The 15,875-nt window shown below is 46.1% G+C and overlaps 1 protein-coding gene and 1 pseudogene across 1 annotated transcript; both read right to left on the reverse strand.

The window, feature by feature from the left end:
• The window catches only part of LOC120653694, a 30,509-nt pseudogene extending 22,652 nt beyond the window's left edge, over nucleotides 1–7,857 (reverse strand).
• A 2,129-nt stretch (nucleotides 7,858–9,986) lies between these two features.
• Nucleotides 9,987–15,375, reverse strand: LOC120653695 (cytochrome P450 87A3-like). The gene is made up of 9 exons (XM_039931380.1): nucleotides 15,073–15,375; nucleotides 14,611–14,935; nucleotides 14,376–14,525; nucleotides 13,541–13,792; nucleotides 13,281–13,370; nucleotides 11,847–11,925; nucleotides 11,643–11,749; nucleotides 10,208–10,338; nucleotides 9,987–10,116 (listed from the first exon to the last, which is right to left on the reverse strand). The coding sequence occupies exons 1-9, from the start codon at nucleotides 15,282–15,284 to the stop codon at nucleotides 9,987–9,989; spliced, it is 1,476 nt and encodes a 491-aa protein (XP_039787314.1). The 5' UTR covers nucleotides 15,285–15,375.
• Between the last annotated feature and the right edge of the window lie 500 nt (nucleotides 15,376–15,875).

Consider the following 15,875-nt stretch of genomic DNA (forward strand, 5'->3'; position numbering starts at 1 on the left):
TTGCTTGATCTGCAGCCCGAGGAAGAACTGCAGCTCACCCATCATGCTCATCTCGAACTCCCTGGACATGTGCTCAGAAAATATGGAAACAAGAGCATGAGAAGAGCCACCAAAGATGATATCATCCACGTAAATCTGAACCAACAAAAAGTCAGGGCCAGAGCGCATGAGGAACAAAGTTTTATCAACACATCCCATTTTAAAACCTTGAGCAAGCAAGAAATTTCTAAGCCTATCGTACCAAGCTCTAGGCGCATGTTTCAAACCGTAAAGAGCTTTCTGAAGTTTGTAAACTCGGTTTGGAAACTTGGGATTTTCAAAACCAGGGGTTGTTTCACATAAACTTCCTCTTCAATAAAACCATTCAAGAAGGTAGATTTCACATCCATTTGGAAAACTTTAAAACCCTTGTAAGCAGCAAAAGCAAGAAAAATTTGAATCACTTCTAAGCGTGCTACCGGGGCAAAAGTTTCCTCAAAATCTATCCCTTCCTTTTGGCAAAACCCCTGGGCTACAAGTCGAGCCTTGTTCCGCACTACCAACCCATCTTCACCTTGCTTGTTCTTGAAAACCCACTTGGTTCTAATGGGGTTACAAGCTGGCGGAGGCTCAACCAAAACCCAAACCTGATTCCTTTCAAAATTTTCGAGTTCCTCAAGCATGGCATTGACCCAATTAGAGTAAGAAAGTGCGTGTCCAACATCTTTGGGCTCGAAAGAGGCAACAAACTCTGAATGAGCAAAGCCAGCGATACTTGTTACCTTGGACCGTGTGACTCGCTCGTTGAGGTCACCTAGCATCTGTTGAGGTGGATGACGACACTGAACGTGTCGCGGTGCTTCCCTTGTCGAAGTCGCCTCCTCCTCAACCAAAACTGGTGTCTCCTCAGGTGCATCTGGTAAAGGCTGAGTCACCTGCTCGATCGGCCCCCGGAAAGTGGATGTAGTCGGGTCGGGGCCGTCATCATCGTCCGAGCTCGTGGTGGAGGCAGCTGGGTCCACAGCACGCGTGGTAGCCTCAGCATCACCCTCCGCAGTTTCTTCCTCCTCATCTTCAAAGATGGGGGTGCCGAGCTCATCATCTCTTGCAACCTCAAAGACAGAAGAATTGCACGGTGCAGTCTCGTCGAAAGTGACTTCACAAGTCTCTCTGACGATGTTAGTATCAATCATCAGTACACGGTAAGCTCTAGAGTGAGAAGCATAACCGATAAAAATACCGTCAGAAGATCGAGACTCAAACTTATCAAGATTTCCTTTCTTCAGCACAAAACACCGGTAACCGAAAACTCTGAGATGGTCAACACAGGGCTGGCGTCCAAATCGCAACTCATAAGAAGTCTTGTGCATGAAAGCATGCAAGAAAATACGATTGGACACATAACAAGCTGTGTTAACCGCCTCAGCCCAGTACTTTCTAGGAGTCCTATGCTCATCGAGCATTGTCCTAGCCATCCCAATCAGCGTTCGATTCTTCTGCTCTACAACTCCATTCTGCTGTGGAGTGTAGGGGGAAGAATACTGGTGTTCAAGACCTTGATCACTGCAAAAGGTGTCAAAACGAGCATTTTTGAATTCTGTGCCATTGTCACTGCGAATCGCTCTCATGGCATGGGGTAGCTCATTTTTCAACCTCAAGATCAAGTCTCGAACAAACTCAAAAGCCTCATCCTTAGTTCTCATGAAAAATACCCAAGAATAGCGAGAAAAGTCATCCACGATCACAAGAATGTACCACTTCCCACCAACCGACATCACCCGAGAAGGACCAACTGTGTCCATGTGTAGCAACTCTCCAGGGTGAGTGGTCATCACTTGATTAATTGGCGGATGAGAGGTGGCAACCATCTTCCTGTGGCGACACGGGTGGCAAACAAGATCCTTTTCAAACTTTAATTTGGGCAATCCTCGAATAAGGCCAAGTGAGCTAAGTCTCGACAACAAGTCAAAGCTCAAATGTCCAAATCTCCTATGCCACTTCCACAAATCAGAAGAAGGACCAGCCAACAAGCAACAAGAAGGACCAAAAAAAAGTTCCAGAGAAGTCAACCAAGAAAACCCGATCGCGAGGTAAAATCCGGCAAACCAAATCTCATCTGGAATCTAAAACACGAGAACAACCCTCCTTGAAGCGAACTTCAAACCCCTCATCAAGAAGTTGCGAAACAGAGAGCAAATTGAACCCAAGGTTCGAAACCAAAGCAACTTCTCTCAGGGTAAAGCAATCGGAAATACGAACAGCGCAAATTCCACGTACCTTTCCTCTTCCATTGTCCCCGAACACAATGTACTCCTTTGAGCGCATCGGGGTGAGGCTGGAGAACCACTTGTCATTCCCGGTCATATGGCGCGAACAACCGGAGTCCATGATCCACCTGTTCTCCAAGCCTCCAGCCTGCACATCAGTAGCGAGACAAAGGGTGAGCAAATGTCTCAACACTGGAGTTTGCAAAGTGTGAAGCAAACTAGTGTCGAGCCATTTGCTCTACAGAAGGGTTAGCAAAATCAGGCAAAGCGTATCTCCCGTCCCATATACCGCGAGGCTGACGACCACCACCGCGAGGAAAATATGGTGTCTCGTAACCTCCTCCAAAGCCTCGGTCCCGTGGTCCATAGCCGTACTAAGGACGACCAGGAGCACGAACGGCAAAGCGACCACCCGCTGGAGCACGGTAATCACCACCGTCTCCCTGTCCTCCACCTACACGGCGCGCCCTAGTATCTTGCCTACCACCACGCCGAGGAGGACCATGTACTCGAGCAGAGTACATGTCCGAGTTACGTCTCTCCTGCTCACGCCTCACAGCCCGCTTCCTCCTGAAGCAAAACTCCTCCAAGTGACCGTCTCTATGACAGTACTCACAGTGGTACCTCACCTCTCTCTTGGGAGGTGGAGGCCCCGCCTTTGGATGGAAAGGAGCAGCCCCCTTCTTCTGGGCAACCTGGGCTGTGGCAGCAGGGAGCGTATCAAGGGGATTCCTCAGCTCATTGGGCTTTGGAACCCAAACCTGCTTCTGTGGAGGTGCTTTTTGTGGTTCTTTCAGCACACCATCCATGGGGTCAACAAGCGAAGGCTGCGTGCTCGTACTAGCAGTGTTTAGAGCACTTGGAACTCTAGCAGCCTTGCCTATCTTACCATACAGCATGTCAAAGTCTGACTTCGTGTAGGTGTAACCGACCCCAAACACATCACCACGCTTAAACTGCTTGAACATCATGCCCAATTGCGGCTCACTACTAGAAACCCAACTAAGAATCGCCCTAAGATATGTGTTCTCATTCTCCAAGTTGGCTTTCTCTACCGCAAGATTATCCAAATCAGAAATCAGACCAGGGCAAACATGACAATCAATAGGTGGGCTAGACTCCCCGACCTTAGTCTTCCCCAAAGACTTAATCAAGGCGTTCTTCTCATCTAGCTCCGACCTAAGCGTGGGACAAAGCTTACAAGCACCAAACAGAACAGGCCTAGACCTAAGCTCCTCTAGTTCATACACAACAGTAGCAAACTTAGACTACAAAGAAGGTAGATCAGACTTAAAGATGGAGCACTCATCACATTCAAGCACATCACTAACGATAGGAGCGTCCTTGGCCAGTTCAAGCTCATGCTTGGCCCTAGCTAGCTCGTGAGACACGTCTGCCAGTGAGATCTTGGCAACATCCAAGTTCTCTACGTTCTCATCATGCTTGGCACGGAGAGAAACAAGATCATTCATGTGAGATATGCAGCCAGCGCACTCATCCTCACCAGATTTCTCTCTAGCACAAGCCAGCTCAGCCCTAAGCCGCTTACGCTCTCTAGCTGCTTCCTTAAGCAACTTTTTCTGATTGTCGAGAGCGGCGTACAACTTCCTAACCTCAGTATCAAGCAGATCGATAGTGGAGTTTACCTTTGAATCACTCTCAGATCCAGGAGAAGATTCGTCGTGCGTCGGTGTTGCATGTCCACCTGGAGACGCACGAGCACCATTGGTCTCACCCGCCATGGTGCAGAAACTCTTGCGCCGACCAGCCGCCAAGCAAAGGCCGATGAAGCCGGTGGCTTCCTTGTCCCGCTTCTTCTTCTTCTTCTTGTCATCGTCATCGGAGGTCGATGAAGAAGAGCGGTCGGTGTCGGAGCTCTTATCAAGGTCGCTGAGCTGCGCCAAGAAAGCCTTCTCCCGCTTCTTGGCCTTGTACTGGAAGCGTTTCTTGATCGACTCCTTGTCGAAGTGCCCTCCCTTGTCCCGGTCACGGCTGCGGTGCTTGTGGCGCCGACGCTCCTTGTTGGAGCCTCCCTCGTCGTGGTCGCGGTGGCGGTAGTAGTCGAAGTTGTTGTTCTGGCCACCGCCGGACTTCTTGGGGCAGTCGGCGATGAAGTGGTTCGGATCGCCGCAGTGGTAGCACCCGGGGTTCTTTCGCCTCTGCCTATTGTGGTAGACACGCTGGAACTTGCTGATGAGGAGGCACAAGTCATCGTCGCCCAGCGTCTCCAACTGCTCATCTGTAACAGAAGACAAAGAGACAAGAGAAAAGCCAAGAGCAGAGTTAGCATTAGAGCTCGATCCACCTGGGCCAGTCACAAGAGCGATGCTCTTGGAAGGAGGGGCACCATTGAGCTTGGCTGGTGTCTGGTTATCCACCTCAGTGGCCTTGAACTTGCTGAAGAGCTCATTCATGGTCAGAGTCTCATAGCCTGCAGACTCGATGATCGTGTTCACCTTGAGATCCCACACAGAGCGGTCAAGTGCGTAGAGCAACTTGAGAGCCTTCTCATGCTCTGTGTAGTCAAGGGCTTAAGCAGATCTGTTAGCACTGACTTTGTTCACAATCGATTGAAACCGACTGAACATGTCGCCAATGCTCTCACCCGGCCCCTGTGTGAAGTTCTCATATTCACGCCGGTGAGTCTCGAAAAGTCTAGCCTTAACCTGAGGTGTGCCCTCGTGGTAGTTCTCAAGGCACGTCCAAATCTTGTGGGCTTCCTGAAAACCCTGGACGCATGAGAACTCCGCACGAGAAACGCCAGCGAACAAGGCATTGATAGCCTTGGTGTTAGCCTTGTGCTCGGTCACTTGAATAGGAGTGACCCGAACGACAAGCACCTCATAAGCTTGGTTCTTGGTTATATCCCAAACCTCGGCTCCCAAGCTCTGCAAGAAAGCCCGCATGCGAACCTTCCAGTAAGCATAGTCCTCGCCGGTAAACACAGGGATCTTACCAAGACTTGCCATGGTCGCCAAATGATTTTCGAACCGGTTAGGGTAATGAAAACCTTAACCAAGCTCTGATACTAATTGAGGGACCGAAAAGGCGACCAGAGGGGGGGTGAATGGGAGCCAATAAAAAATTCACGAGCGAAACCGATTTCGTCAAGTCCCAAGAGTACACCCAAACCCTCTCTTCTAGAGTGTGCAAAGTGTAGCTATAGCTGAGCTAGACACCAAGCAAAAACTCTAGGAGCAAGCTGCGAAGAGATCGGATCAAGAGCGGAGAGCAAGCAGCAAAGATAGCACGATATATGAACACCGGTTAAACCGAAGTGCGAAGAAAATCTTCACCGGTTCAACCGACATCACAGAGCCGGCAGCAGATAAGAACCACTCACCGGTTAAACCAACGCTATGGTTTAAACAGCGTCGGTTCAACCGGCGATAGTACACCGGATGATCCGACAAAATCAAACTCAAGCGTCAGTGCAGTTGTCCAGAGAAGCAACAAAACGAACTATACTGAGCACCGGTTGAACCGACGTTGATGAACTTCTTTACGCCGGTGCAACAAGCAAAAACAGCACCCAGAAAGAGCTTAGTAAAGCTTCACCGGTTGAACCGATGCTCGTGAAACTAAAGCACTGGTGTAACCAAGCAGAAAGTCCAAAAACCCTAAAGTGCGAAAAACCAACTCACCGGTTGAACCGACGCAACATATCACAAGCGTCGGTTTAACCGGTTATAGGAAAAAAGTTTGCATGTGCCCAGAAACGATTTTTCCAGCCCGCGACCTTTGGAAATCTTGATGATTGGGGGATCAAATCAAGCCCAAAGGAGCTCAAATTTTGGGGAGATGAAGATGATGACACCAAGAACACATCCCCAAAATATTTCAACGAAAGTCCTCACGGATTAAGAGGAATCGGAAGAAATCAGAGCAAGAGCGGGGTTTTCTCTAGAACGCAAAAAACTTCGATTCGTGGAGACTCGTGATTCCGCGGAATTTAGCACTAGGCTAGATGGATTAGAAGCACCCCAAGGAGTCACAAAATCATCTAGAAACCGCCCTCAATCTCATGCACAAAGAACAAAACGGGAGAACCAAAATACATCACACAAAAGACATTCAAAGTACAAGATTGATTCAAATTCAAAAGCCCCGAGGGCATAAGGAGGAGAGGGCCTCCTTTCCCGATCAATCTTAGTACAAAGTCTCAAGAATCCATGGATGAAATTCTACCCGAGAGAGAGGAAGAGGGAGGAACAAAGAGAGAGGGAGAGAGGGCGATGGGAGGAAGGGGCAGGCGGCCTGGGCGCCAGGCAAAGAGAGAGAGAGAGGAGAGGGGGGTATTTATGGTGCCCACACAGGGGTCCAAAATACCCTTAAATTTAAACTAGAGACTAAAACGCCCGTAGGGGCTAAACCGGAAATATCTACATGATCTCATCCGACGGCCGAGGTTCTTTCTTCGAATCGAAGTCTTCTCCGCGATGCCGCCACGTAGATGAAGATCCGGTCCGCGGTTTTGGAGGGTCCGCGAAACCCGGGTAGGTGGCCGGTTTTGAGAAAACCGCCAAAACTCCACGCGCGGGAAGATTCCCGCCTCCACGTCGTGGCCCTGGACGCCGTTCCCGCCTCAGCCTCCTGACGGCCCTAGACACCGCCCGACGCCCGTCACCTCCTCGCCCGCAGCGAGGCCCTAGACGCTGTCGACGCCCGTTCCTCCGCCAGTCCCGAGACCGATGCCCGTGCCTCCACGACTTGGTGTCTTCAACCACCGTCCGCCAGCTTGGTTTTGTGGCACAAACCAAGAAACCCGCCATCCGTCGGCACTTGCACCCTCGATCCAGGAGTGGACGCCACAGCTGCCGCCCGGCCCGAGCTCCGGTCCCGGCTGCCCTTCACCACCGTCCACCGCACGGTCCATCGGCCACAACACCTCCACGGCAGCTCTCCGTCGACACTCGACGCCCGTGTACCTGCAACCAAAGACCAAGCACACGATCACACCGCACGGTTGACAATTCACTCATCACAACCAGGAGTAAGTACTCCACCTTCCTCAGAAGCGAGGCAGTACTAGGCTTACCGGTTTCGACTACCTCCTACTCCCGGCATGCGGTTAGTACAATTCAATCCCCGATCAGCATTGCCACAACGACCGGTCCTTAATCGACACAGACGGGGCTAAGAAAACCAGGAACCATATCCTGCTGCCATACCTATACACCATCTTCATTCCCTGTCCGGTCTCAAGTTTCCATCAACTTTACATTTGCATTCCACAACTCACTACTGAAGTACATAAATAATTAAACATCTCGCGAGTGACAAGAAGTCACTCGGCTTCTACCGAGTCCTATTAAGCATGGCATCGCTAGCGACCCCTATATACTAGTATAAACTCAAGGTATCCTATGAATCATGCAACTAGGGTTCCAATTAACTCCTAAAACATAATGCACAAGCAATACATATATACATACATACATATATATATATATATAGTGAATCATAAGTTGAACTAATAATACATGCACCGGGGCTTGCCTTCGGGCTGCTGCTCGACACTGAGCTCAGCTGGGCCTTGGGCCGGGTGCTCACAATTCTCCTGCTGAACTTTCCCCTGCTGCTCCTGTAGCCCGGCGATCACCTCGTACATGGCTCCCTCGGCGGTAGCGTCTACACGTATGCAAATGATATGAGAATGCATGTAAAATAATTTGTATCTTTGAAATAAACCTTAATCGATCATAAACACTGCTAACCGAACAACCCGACGCCCAACAGTTCTGCAGAACCCGGATTATCCGGATTTTATATCCAGAATATCCGGATTTTCCGGAGTATCCGGGTTAATACTGGGAGTATCCGGGTTTTGCACAGCTTTCGCCCCCAAAATTGAAATTCTGATTTCTAGCAAAACCAACCTACAAAAATCGAAACCCTTCTAGACCCTAGTAGAGGGACTCGTATGGAGATGATTGACCCAAAATAAATCGCTTAAAACATCCGAGAACGATCACTCCCTTAAACCCTAGCTCGAGTACCTTGAGTAGGCTTCCCTTGCACCAAGAGCTTGAACCGAAGCCACCCCAAGGTGAAGCTCATAGAAAGGATTATTCCCCACGCCGGTAGAAACTTCTTGGGCCTTGGAATGGATTTGTAAGGAAGGATTTGGAGTTTAGGGCTAAGGAGAGAGGGAGAGCTCGTGGGGGAGTGAGGAAGAGAGAAAAACTGATGTTTTGCCGTTTGGAAACAGTAAAAGGACCCTAACATGTGATATAGGATTTCAAGTCTGGACTATCCGGAAGAAAATCCGGATTATCCGAGTTAATCCAGAGTTTCCGGGTTAAAACCCGGAGTATCCGGGTCCACCCAACTCCAGAAAATAAATCTGAGTTTTGATTCGATTTGTGACTCGATTTGCGACGAAACGAATTACTTTCTAAGTATCTAGTTAATCCCAAGTTTAACACTCGAGTGTTACAAATCAATGCTTATCCTTGGCCATGGGTATGGTCGTTGGTCTTGTCCTCATGTGGGTAAAGTTGTACACCCCTACAGGGTCTTTAATCTATTATAATAGCCGCGCTCTCGGGCAGTGAGCACGCTCTTTGAGGTTGGCCCCATTGTAGAGTCTCGTTATAGAGTTCAAGGAAGATTAATCCCAAGTTACATATGATCATTTTAGTTATGCAATTGTATTAATGAATGACATATAGATTATAGATGCTTTGTCTTTTGCTTATTATAACTTGATCAAAGTTCAATGCTTTATGCAAAAATTACAAACCTTGACCAATTCTTGCTACTAACCAAATGCATTTTCTTTGAGGTCGGGCAAGTATATATCCATATCGGATAAGTCCTGCAAGTACCTTTGTACTCATGGTGCTATTGTTAAAGTTGTTGCAGGCGACACGCAGCCGGAGGCCGTGTTTGGATACTTCTACCCCGCTGACAGAGGTGCGAGTGGGGAGTAGATGGCTACGAGAAGGGCACTATCGGTATATAGTGTTTACCTTCTTATTTTGCGTTATGTATGGAGTGCTTATGTCGTAGACTTTCCACTGCAAACTCAGAGAACTTAATGTAATGGACTTGAACCTCTTTGTAATATGAACTAATGTGTGGATGTGCTTATGTAATGGTGTTATTATTGTGCTAGTGGAGTGTGTTTAAATCATGGGCGCTGCTCATGACACATTCCAAGGACTACTGGGATTAACCCTTTCTAATTGAGTTGATCAATGGACGATGACTCGATTAGGCGGGGTTAATTTGGGCTGGTTCCTCACTTTTTCTGATTTATTGATTAGATTACAAGATATATTTATCAATCTCTATGCATATACAAATACAATGCACCCAAAAGTTGGCTCAAACTTGAGCCAAAACCAAGCATCTTACGTGTATCATAACTGTTGAAACAATGCATGCATCCATGCCAAAACAATGAAACATCATGGCGACTGCATATATAGGAAGCGCTAAACGCTTGTAAATGACAGATGAACACTAGATGACACACCATATGGGTAGACCTTATAGACCACTAACCACACGGGAAACAAAGAGAGAACCCAAAGTACAAACACCTCTTGTTTGGATCCAGAGGCCTAAATATATACTTTGGTCTCAAGACTATATATACTACACTAACAAGGAGATCCCTACAATGACCTCAAGTATGTATAATACTACTTCGTCACCTAAATATGCCATCTTTAATTTTCACTTATTTCCTGTATATGTTGGCTGCAAGCGACCACGTTGACCAGACAGCAGTCAGACAGAACACGCTGTGTTCAGAACAGAAGAAGGCGTCAGCTCTTTAGGGAATAGCTGAACATGAAATCCATCAGGGAAACTGAGGCCCGGGGTACGGACTATGTTCCCTCCTTTGATAGTTCTCCAACTGCATTGAGCAAATTTATATTTAAACATGAACTCCACCATTTTCAGAAGAATCTACTAAAACAATGTTATGTATTCACGCGCACTGGTACCTGTATTTTGTAACCAGGCTGTGGATGAAAGTTGCCATCAAGACCTTGCTGAGATCGGTGCCCACGCAGAACCGGAGACCCCCACCGAAGGCCATGAACTGCTTTGTTCCACCGGTGATTTCCGCCTTGTCCTGCTCAAGATATACATACCCACAAGAATTGTTCAGACTTCAGATAAACTGATGAGTTGAAAACTGAACACTGTATTTTTCATGTCCATGCAATTTGTCTTAGGAGGCTTCTAGTTACGAGAATATCTTATTCCAAGTTGCTGCAGTTTTATTTTCTTGGTGCGAACAATGTCTCAATCGTTATATATCGCTCTAAGATTGCCTCATTTCTTTACAGCTGCGTGTCTCTTTTTAACGGAGCAGCGCATATTAAGTAACGTTTGACTATATGCTGTCCCATAAGCTGACTTGACCATCCCAATGTAGACGTAACAGGTAGCAATCTACAAACAAAGCACTGAGCTTGTTACTGCCCCTTCCTGGTTCATCCCCTTGTTCACAGGCAAGATAGGATTATTTACTCCTGTGTTATACTGTTATGTCCCCTTGACATTTCTTTTTCTGCTTATCACTGGTACTATGTGATATATATACCACATGCTTCACCAGCTGCATTGAGGAACTGTCAGGATAGAACCCTAAAACGTAGACACATTGCCAAGTGGTCAGAATCCCATGCAAAATATATATGTTAACATTTGTCCTCCTCCAAGGTGATTGGTGCAGTGTTTGTCAATATATAGACAGGGCTAGCTCGTCAGTATCTAGGACGACTTTCGGCTATACCATGCATGTGTTAGTTTATACTTTTTCTGGGATCTTCTTATCCTTCCAAGTAAGCTACAACATGAAAAGAACTCCAGAATTCAGGCATATATCATGCACCGATTGCAATCTTCGCCAGGTTTAATCCGGACTTATACTAGTAGCAGGTTAGTTTGCTAAAATGCTGATACAACTTAAATAAAATGTGGCAGCAACCGTTTTACTTCAGGTAGATTTATGCATGCATGGTTCGATGGGCATGGGCAGTACTGTCAAATTAGAAAATCCTGAAGTCTGAAACTGAAAGTGTTATAGGGACTATTTAGTTCAATTTTCACAGCGAGATACTCCCTCCGTTCCAAACTATAAGTCATTCCAAGAATCTTGGAGAGTCAAAGTTTTTCAAATTTGACCAAACTTTTATATAACAAGATAATAACATTTATGATACCAATTAAGTATCATTAAATTCTTTGTTAGCTATATTTTCATAGTATACCTATTTTATGTCATAAATCTTTGTATTTCTCTTTATAATTTTGGTCAAACTTTGAGATGGCTTGACTCTCCAAGATTCTTAGAATGACTTATAATTTGGAACGGAGGGAGTAGTAGATAGACTTCAATTCAGCTTTGCATACTGAGAAAAGGGCACAAACCTGCCACCTCCAAGGATCAAACGCCAATGGATCTTCGTAGATTTCGGGGTTTAAGTGCACTGCTGGAGGACACACCATCACTCCCCAACCTGCCGGTATGGTGTAGCCTGCATCCACCGGATGTATGAAGTTTTCCCAAAAGTAAAAAAAAAATCCCTGCTCAAAAATACCATGTTAATTATCATTTTAGGTAAATAATTGTACCTTTGAACTCAATGTCTTGCAAGGCCTTCCGAAAAATCCCCGGCACAATGTTTGCCAATCGTACTATCTCCAATATGACCTTCATGAACAACAAACAAACCGGGCTGTCAGTTTAATTAAGAACTAGGCGTATAGCACGCGCATTTGCGCGGCTAGTATTGAAAATTCATAAATTCGCATGTCGTTGTATCATTACAGATTATACTATTTTTTTACCATACATCACCATGTTCATTATCATAAATTATATCTTATTGTTAGTTAAAATAATTCAAATATGATCTACCTATAATAACAATATGATTTGTTGAGCTTTAATAATATTATGCATATAATTATTCTTATTTTTGTTTTATTTTGATTGATTGTTGTTACCTTTAGTTTTTATAATAGTATATGTTTGTAACTGATATATAAATAAATGATATTTTATATTTATTTTTTCATAATGGTATTGGTGGGTGATTTTTAATTAGGCATAGGGGTATTTTAGGCTAATTTTATCATAATGGCAGTGGTGGGTAATTTCTTTTTTTCTATTTTTCTCCGACTAACGTGGGAATTTCTAGGCCTTGAGAGCGAACGTGGAGGCTCCATTTGTTGGCCAAATAATAAGATAATAGACTAGGTGTATAGCCCACGCATTTGTGCGTTTAGTATTAAAAATTCAAAAATTCATATGTCTTTGTATCCTTGCTTAAAGATTATACTATTTTTTACCATACATTACTCTGTTCATTATCATAAATTATATCTTATTGTAGGTTAAAACAATTCAAATATGATCTACCTATAATAACAATTTTATTTGCTGAGCTTTAATAATATTATGCATATAATTATTCTTATTTTTGTTTTATTTTGATTAATTGTTGTTAGCGTTAGTTTTTATTAATAGTATATGTTTGTAACTAATACATAGCTAAATGATATTTTATATTTAATTTTTCATAATGACATTGGTGGGTGATTTTTAATTAGGCACAGGGGTATTTTGTGCTAATTTTATCATAATGACAGTGGTGAGTAATTTCTATTTTTCTATTTTTCTCCGATTAACGTGGAAATTTCTAGGTTTTGAGAGCGAATGTGGAGGCTCCATTTGTTGGTCAAATAATAAGATAATAGAAGATAGATTGCATTTCTAGATACTCAAATCCGATCCTTTTTTTTGTTCTATTCCTTCATTGCATTTTTACTAGTTACTTAATTATTAAGCTAACTAAAATATCTTCTTCCTCGTTGCTTGTAGACCGTGCATTTGGTTTCACAGGCACGAAACACTGATCGTACACTTGCCCAATCGCATTTTTCTGTCAAAGCTACATATGCGCCATTAGTTACTGTGTCTGTAAGACATGTTGCGCAAGCTTTCTTAAGGGTTCAAGTTGCATCCGTGCGGTATCTTAGCTAGCTAGACCTGGTTAGGCTCACCTGTGATGTGAAGGTCATGGACTTGTACTCGGCCCACGTGAGTCCAGCATCGCTGTCCTTCCTGCTCCTGACAATCGCCTCATGCTCCTCCTGGCCACACAGCACAGAATCATCTCTGGTCAATTGTTTCCGGCACAAGGCAGACTTTGTTGCCTGCTTCGTCAGACACACACCACGTACGTCGAGGGTACTAGACTACTAGAAAACAATCGCCACAATCTTGCTGGTCCATGCAGTTTTTTGTGCAGGATTATACTAACCGCTAGTGCCCGGAGCACCCTGGGGTTCTCGGCCAGGAGCTTGACGCCCAGCGTGAGCGCCAGCGCCGTCGTCTCGAAGCTGGCGAAGAGGAGCACGAACATGAGGTCGAGCGCGATGGCCTCCGTCATGACGGGCTTCTCCCTCCTCAGCTCCTCGATCAGGACGTCGAAGAAGTCCTCCCTCTGCCTCCCCGCGTCCGCCATCCGCTTCCGCATCATCTTCTTGAGCACCTTCATAGCGTTCTTCCTCCCCTAACAATTAACTCCGTGTTTAGATCTTTTGGTAAAATTTTAGATTTTCTGAAAAAAGATCTTGCTATTTAGAAGTATTAAATAAAATTTATTTACAAAACTTTTCACATGGATGGATAGTTATTACAGCATCGCTGTTGCAAATCATGAGGTAAATAGGTTCATTAGATTCGTCCCGCGATTTACAACCTATCCGTGCAAAAAGTTTTGTAAATAATTTTTATTTAATACTCCATGCATGTGTCCAAACATTTGATGTGATGTTTTTTTGTGTAAATTTTTTGGATCTAAATACGGCTAAAGGAATGAAATTTTATTAGGATCAGTTCACAAGCGCAGCGCTAGCAGCAGCATGCATAGTTGCATTATATTGGGGCCGGGTCCGTAACAAGAAGCTTAGAGGAACAGGTAGGTTCCTCTAGAATCATTTGACCGCGTGCATGTGAGTGATGAAGGATCATCGTTTGTTTGACTTGACATCTGCATGTGTGCGCTGTCTGCCTGTGTAGTCTTGCTCCCTACGTTGCTCAAGTTGCATCCATCGATCGCATGCATGTGCGGTTCTGCAGCATATGTGATGTACCTGCATGCACTCATGGTAGGCTGTGCCGGGAATGTCCACCGGGAAGGAGATGAGGCCGCGGATGAAGGCCACGAAGTTCTTCCTCAGATTCTCGGACGACTTTGACGGCTCGTAGCTGATCAGCTTCTTCGCGGTGAGATCGAAGATCATCTGCAGGGAAATTAGTTTCACAACCTAACCTGAATCCTGATGGTAAGTTGAAAAAGATACAGTACGGTGCCATGTATCTTCTTACGGTGGAGATGGCGTCCTTGAGCTCGACGCTGGGGCGGCCGGCCCAGGAGGCGAGGCTGGCGCGGCAGGCGCCGTCGGTCTCGGCGAGGAGCACTGCCCTGAGGTTCTCCTGGCCGTAGAGGCGGAGCACGAGGGTCTTGAGGTACTTGTACATGAAGCCGTGCAGGGAGCCGACGTTGTCGCGGCCGAAGATCTCGGTGAAGGTGTCCGGGTACCAGCTCTCGAACAGCTTCCCCTCCTGCTGGAACACGTAGTAGTTGAGGTCCGGGTCCGCCGACACCACCACCGGCCGCCCGACGATGCTCGTCTTGAAGATGTTCCCGTACCTGATGATGCACAACCAATGCAAATCATTAGTGCTATTCACCAATGCATGCAGACAGTAAAATCAGAATCAGTATCAGTCTGCTTATTAATCATCTGCTTTGTTTGTGTTGACAGCAAGTGACGACTGATTGAGTACCTGTTCAGTCTCTCCTTCACGAATGGGGAGACGTCACAGGTAGGGTTCGGCGCGAAGAACTGCAAGGTCTCGCCGAGGAGAGGGAGGCCGAGGGAGCCCGGAGGCAGCCGGCCGCTCGCTTTCGGATGGCTCCACCTGTACGCCCACGTGATGAAAGCCATCACCATGGCCAAGGTCGCAGCCCATACTGCACCACAGACCAGCGATTCCATGGCTGCCGAGGAAGCTAGGAAAGAGAAGGTCTGGTTGCTCTTGCTGCCTGCCTAATGGCGGTGCAGGCTGCAGTGAGGCAAGAGAAGCTACCGCAAGATATGTTTGCAGGACCGAGAGCTGCGTGCTTGTTATAGCAGGAGGTTGCTTCGCTTTATATAAAGGAAGTCGATCGAAGGCTTCCAGATGCTGAGAGAGACAACATAAAAAAAAAACAAAAGGAGGGAATTGTTGCCGCAGAATCGCTGCAAGTGTTTTTCTTTTGGACGGAAAAGAATCCACCAAGAAGCTCGCATTGGGTTGTTCTGTTCTGAAGATTGTGGTACATGCCACAGGAAATAGGCTGTTGTGTTATGAGCTTTTTCAGCGTGGTTTGCCTGTTTATGGCTGGCCGCCCTGGCTCTGTGTTAAGTTGTTTAGCCTTAAGACATGTACAGCGATGGCCTGCCGGCTGTTCTCCAGACCAGGGATTATTCCCTTCTCTCTCCCAGTTAGATTATGCCATCAGAAGAAATTAAGCTACTTTTGGCTGTACTAGTACCCAATTACCCATATGCACGGGCATTATTTTCCCAGTTTTCAGACAACAGACT

This window comes from Panicum virgatum, chromosome 1N (assembly GCF_016808335.1).
Source record: "Panicum virgatum strain AP13 chromosome 1N, P.virgatum_v5, whole genome shotgun sequence".
NCBI classification, from domain to species: domain Eukaryota; kingdom Viridiplantae; phylum Streptophyta; class Magnoliopsida; order Poales; family Poaceae; genus Panicum; species Panicum virgatum.

What these genes read in the sequence shown, in the direction of transcription:
- LOC120653695 (XM_039931380.1), bottom strand. Translation starts at nt 15,284, where the DNA reads ATGGAATCGCTGGTCTGTGGTGCAGTATGGGCTGCGACCTTGGCCATG. An exon ending in GCAAGACATTGAGTTCAAAG is followed by an intron (nt 11,750 to 11,846) that starts GTACAATTATTT and finishes CGGTGGATGCAG; the next exon opens with GCTACACCATACCGGCAGGT. An exon ending in TTGATCCTTGGAGGTGGCAG is followed by an intron (nt 10,339 to 11,642) that starts GTTTGTGCCCTT and finishes TATCTTGAGCAG; the next exon opens with GACAAGGCGGAAATCACCGG.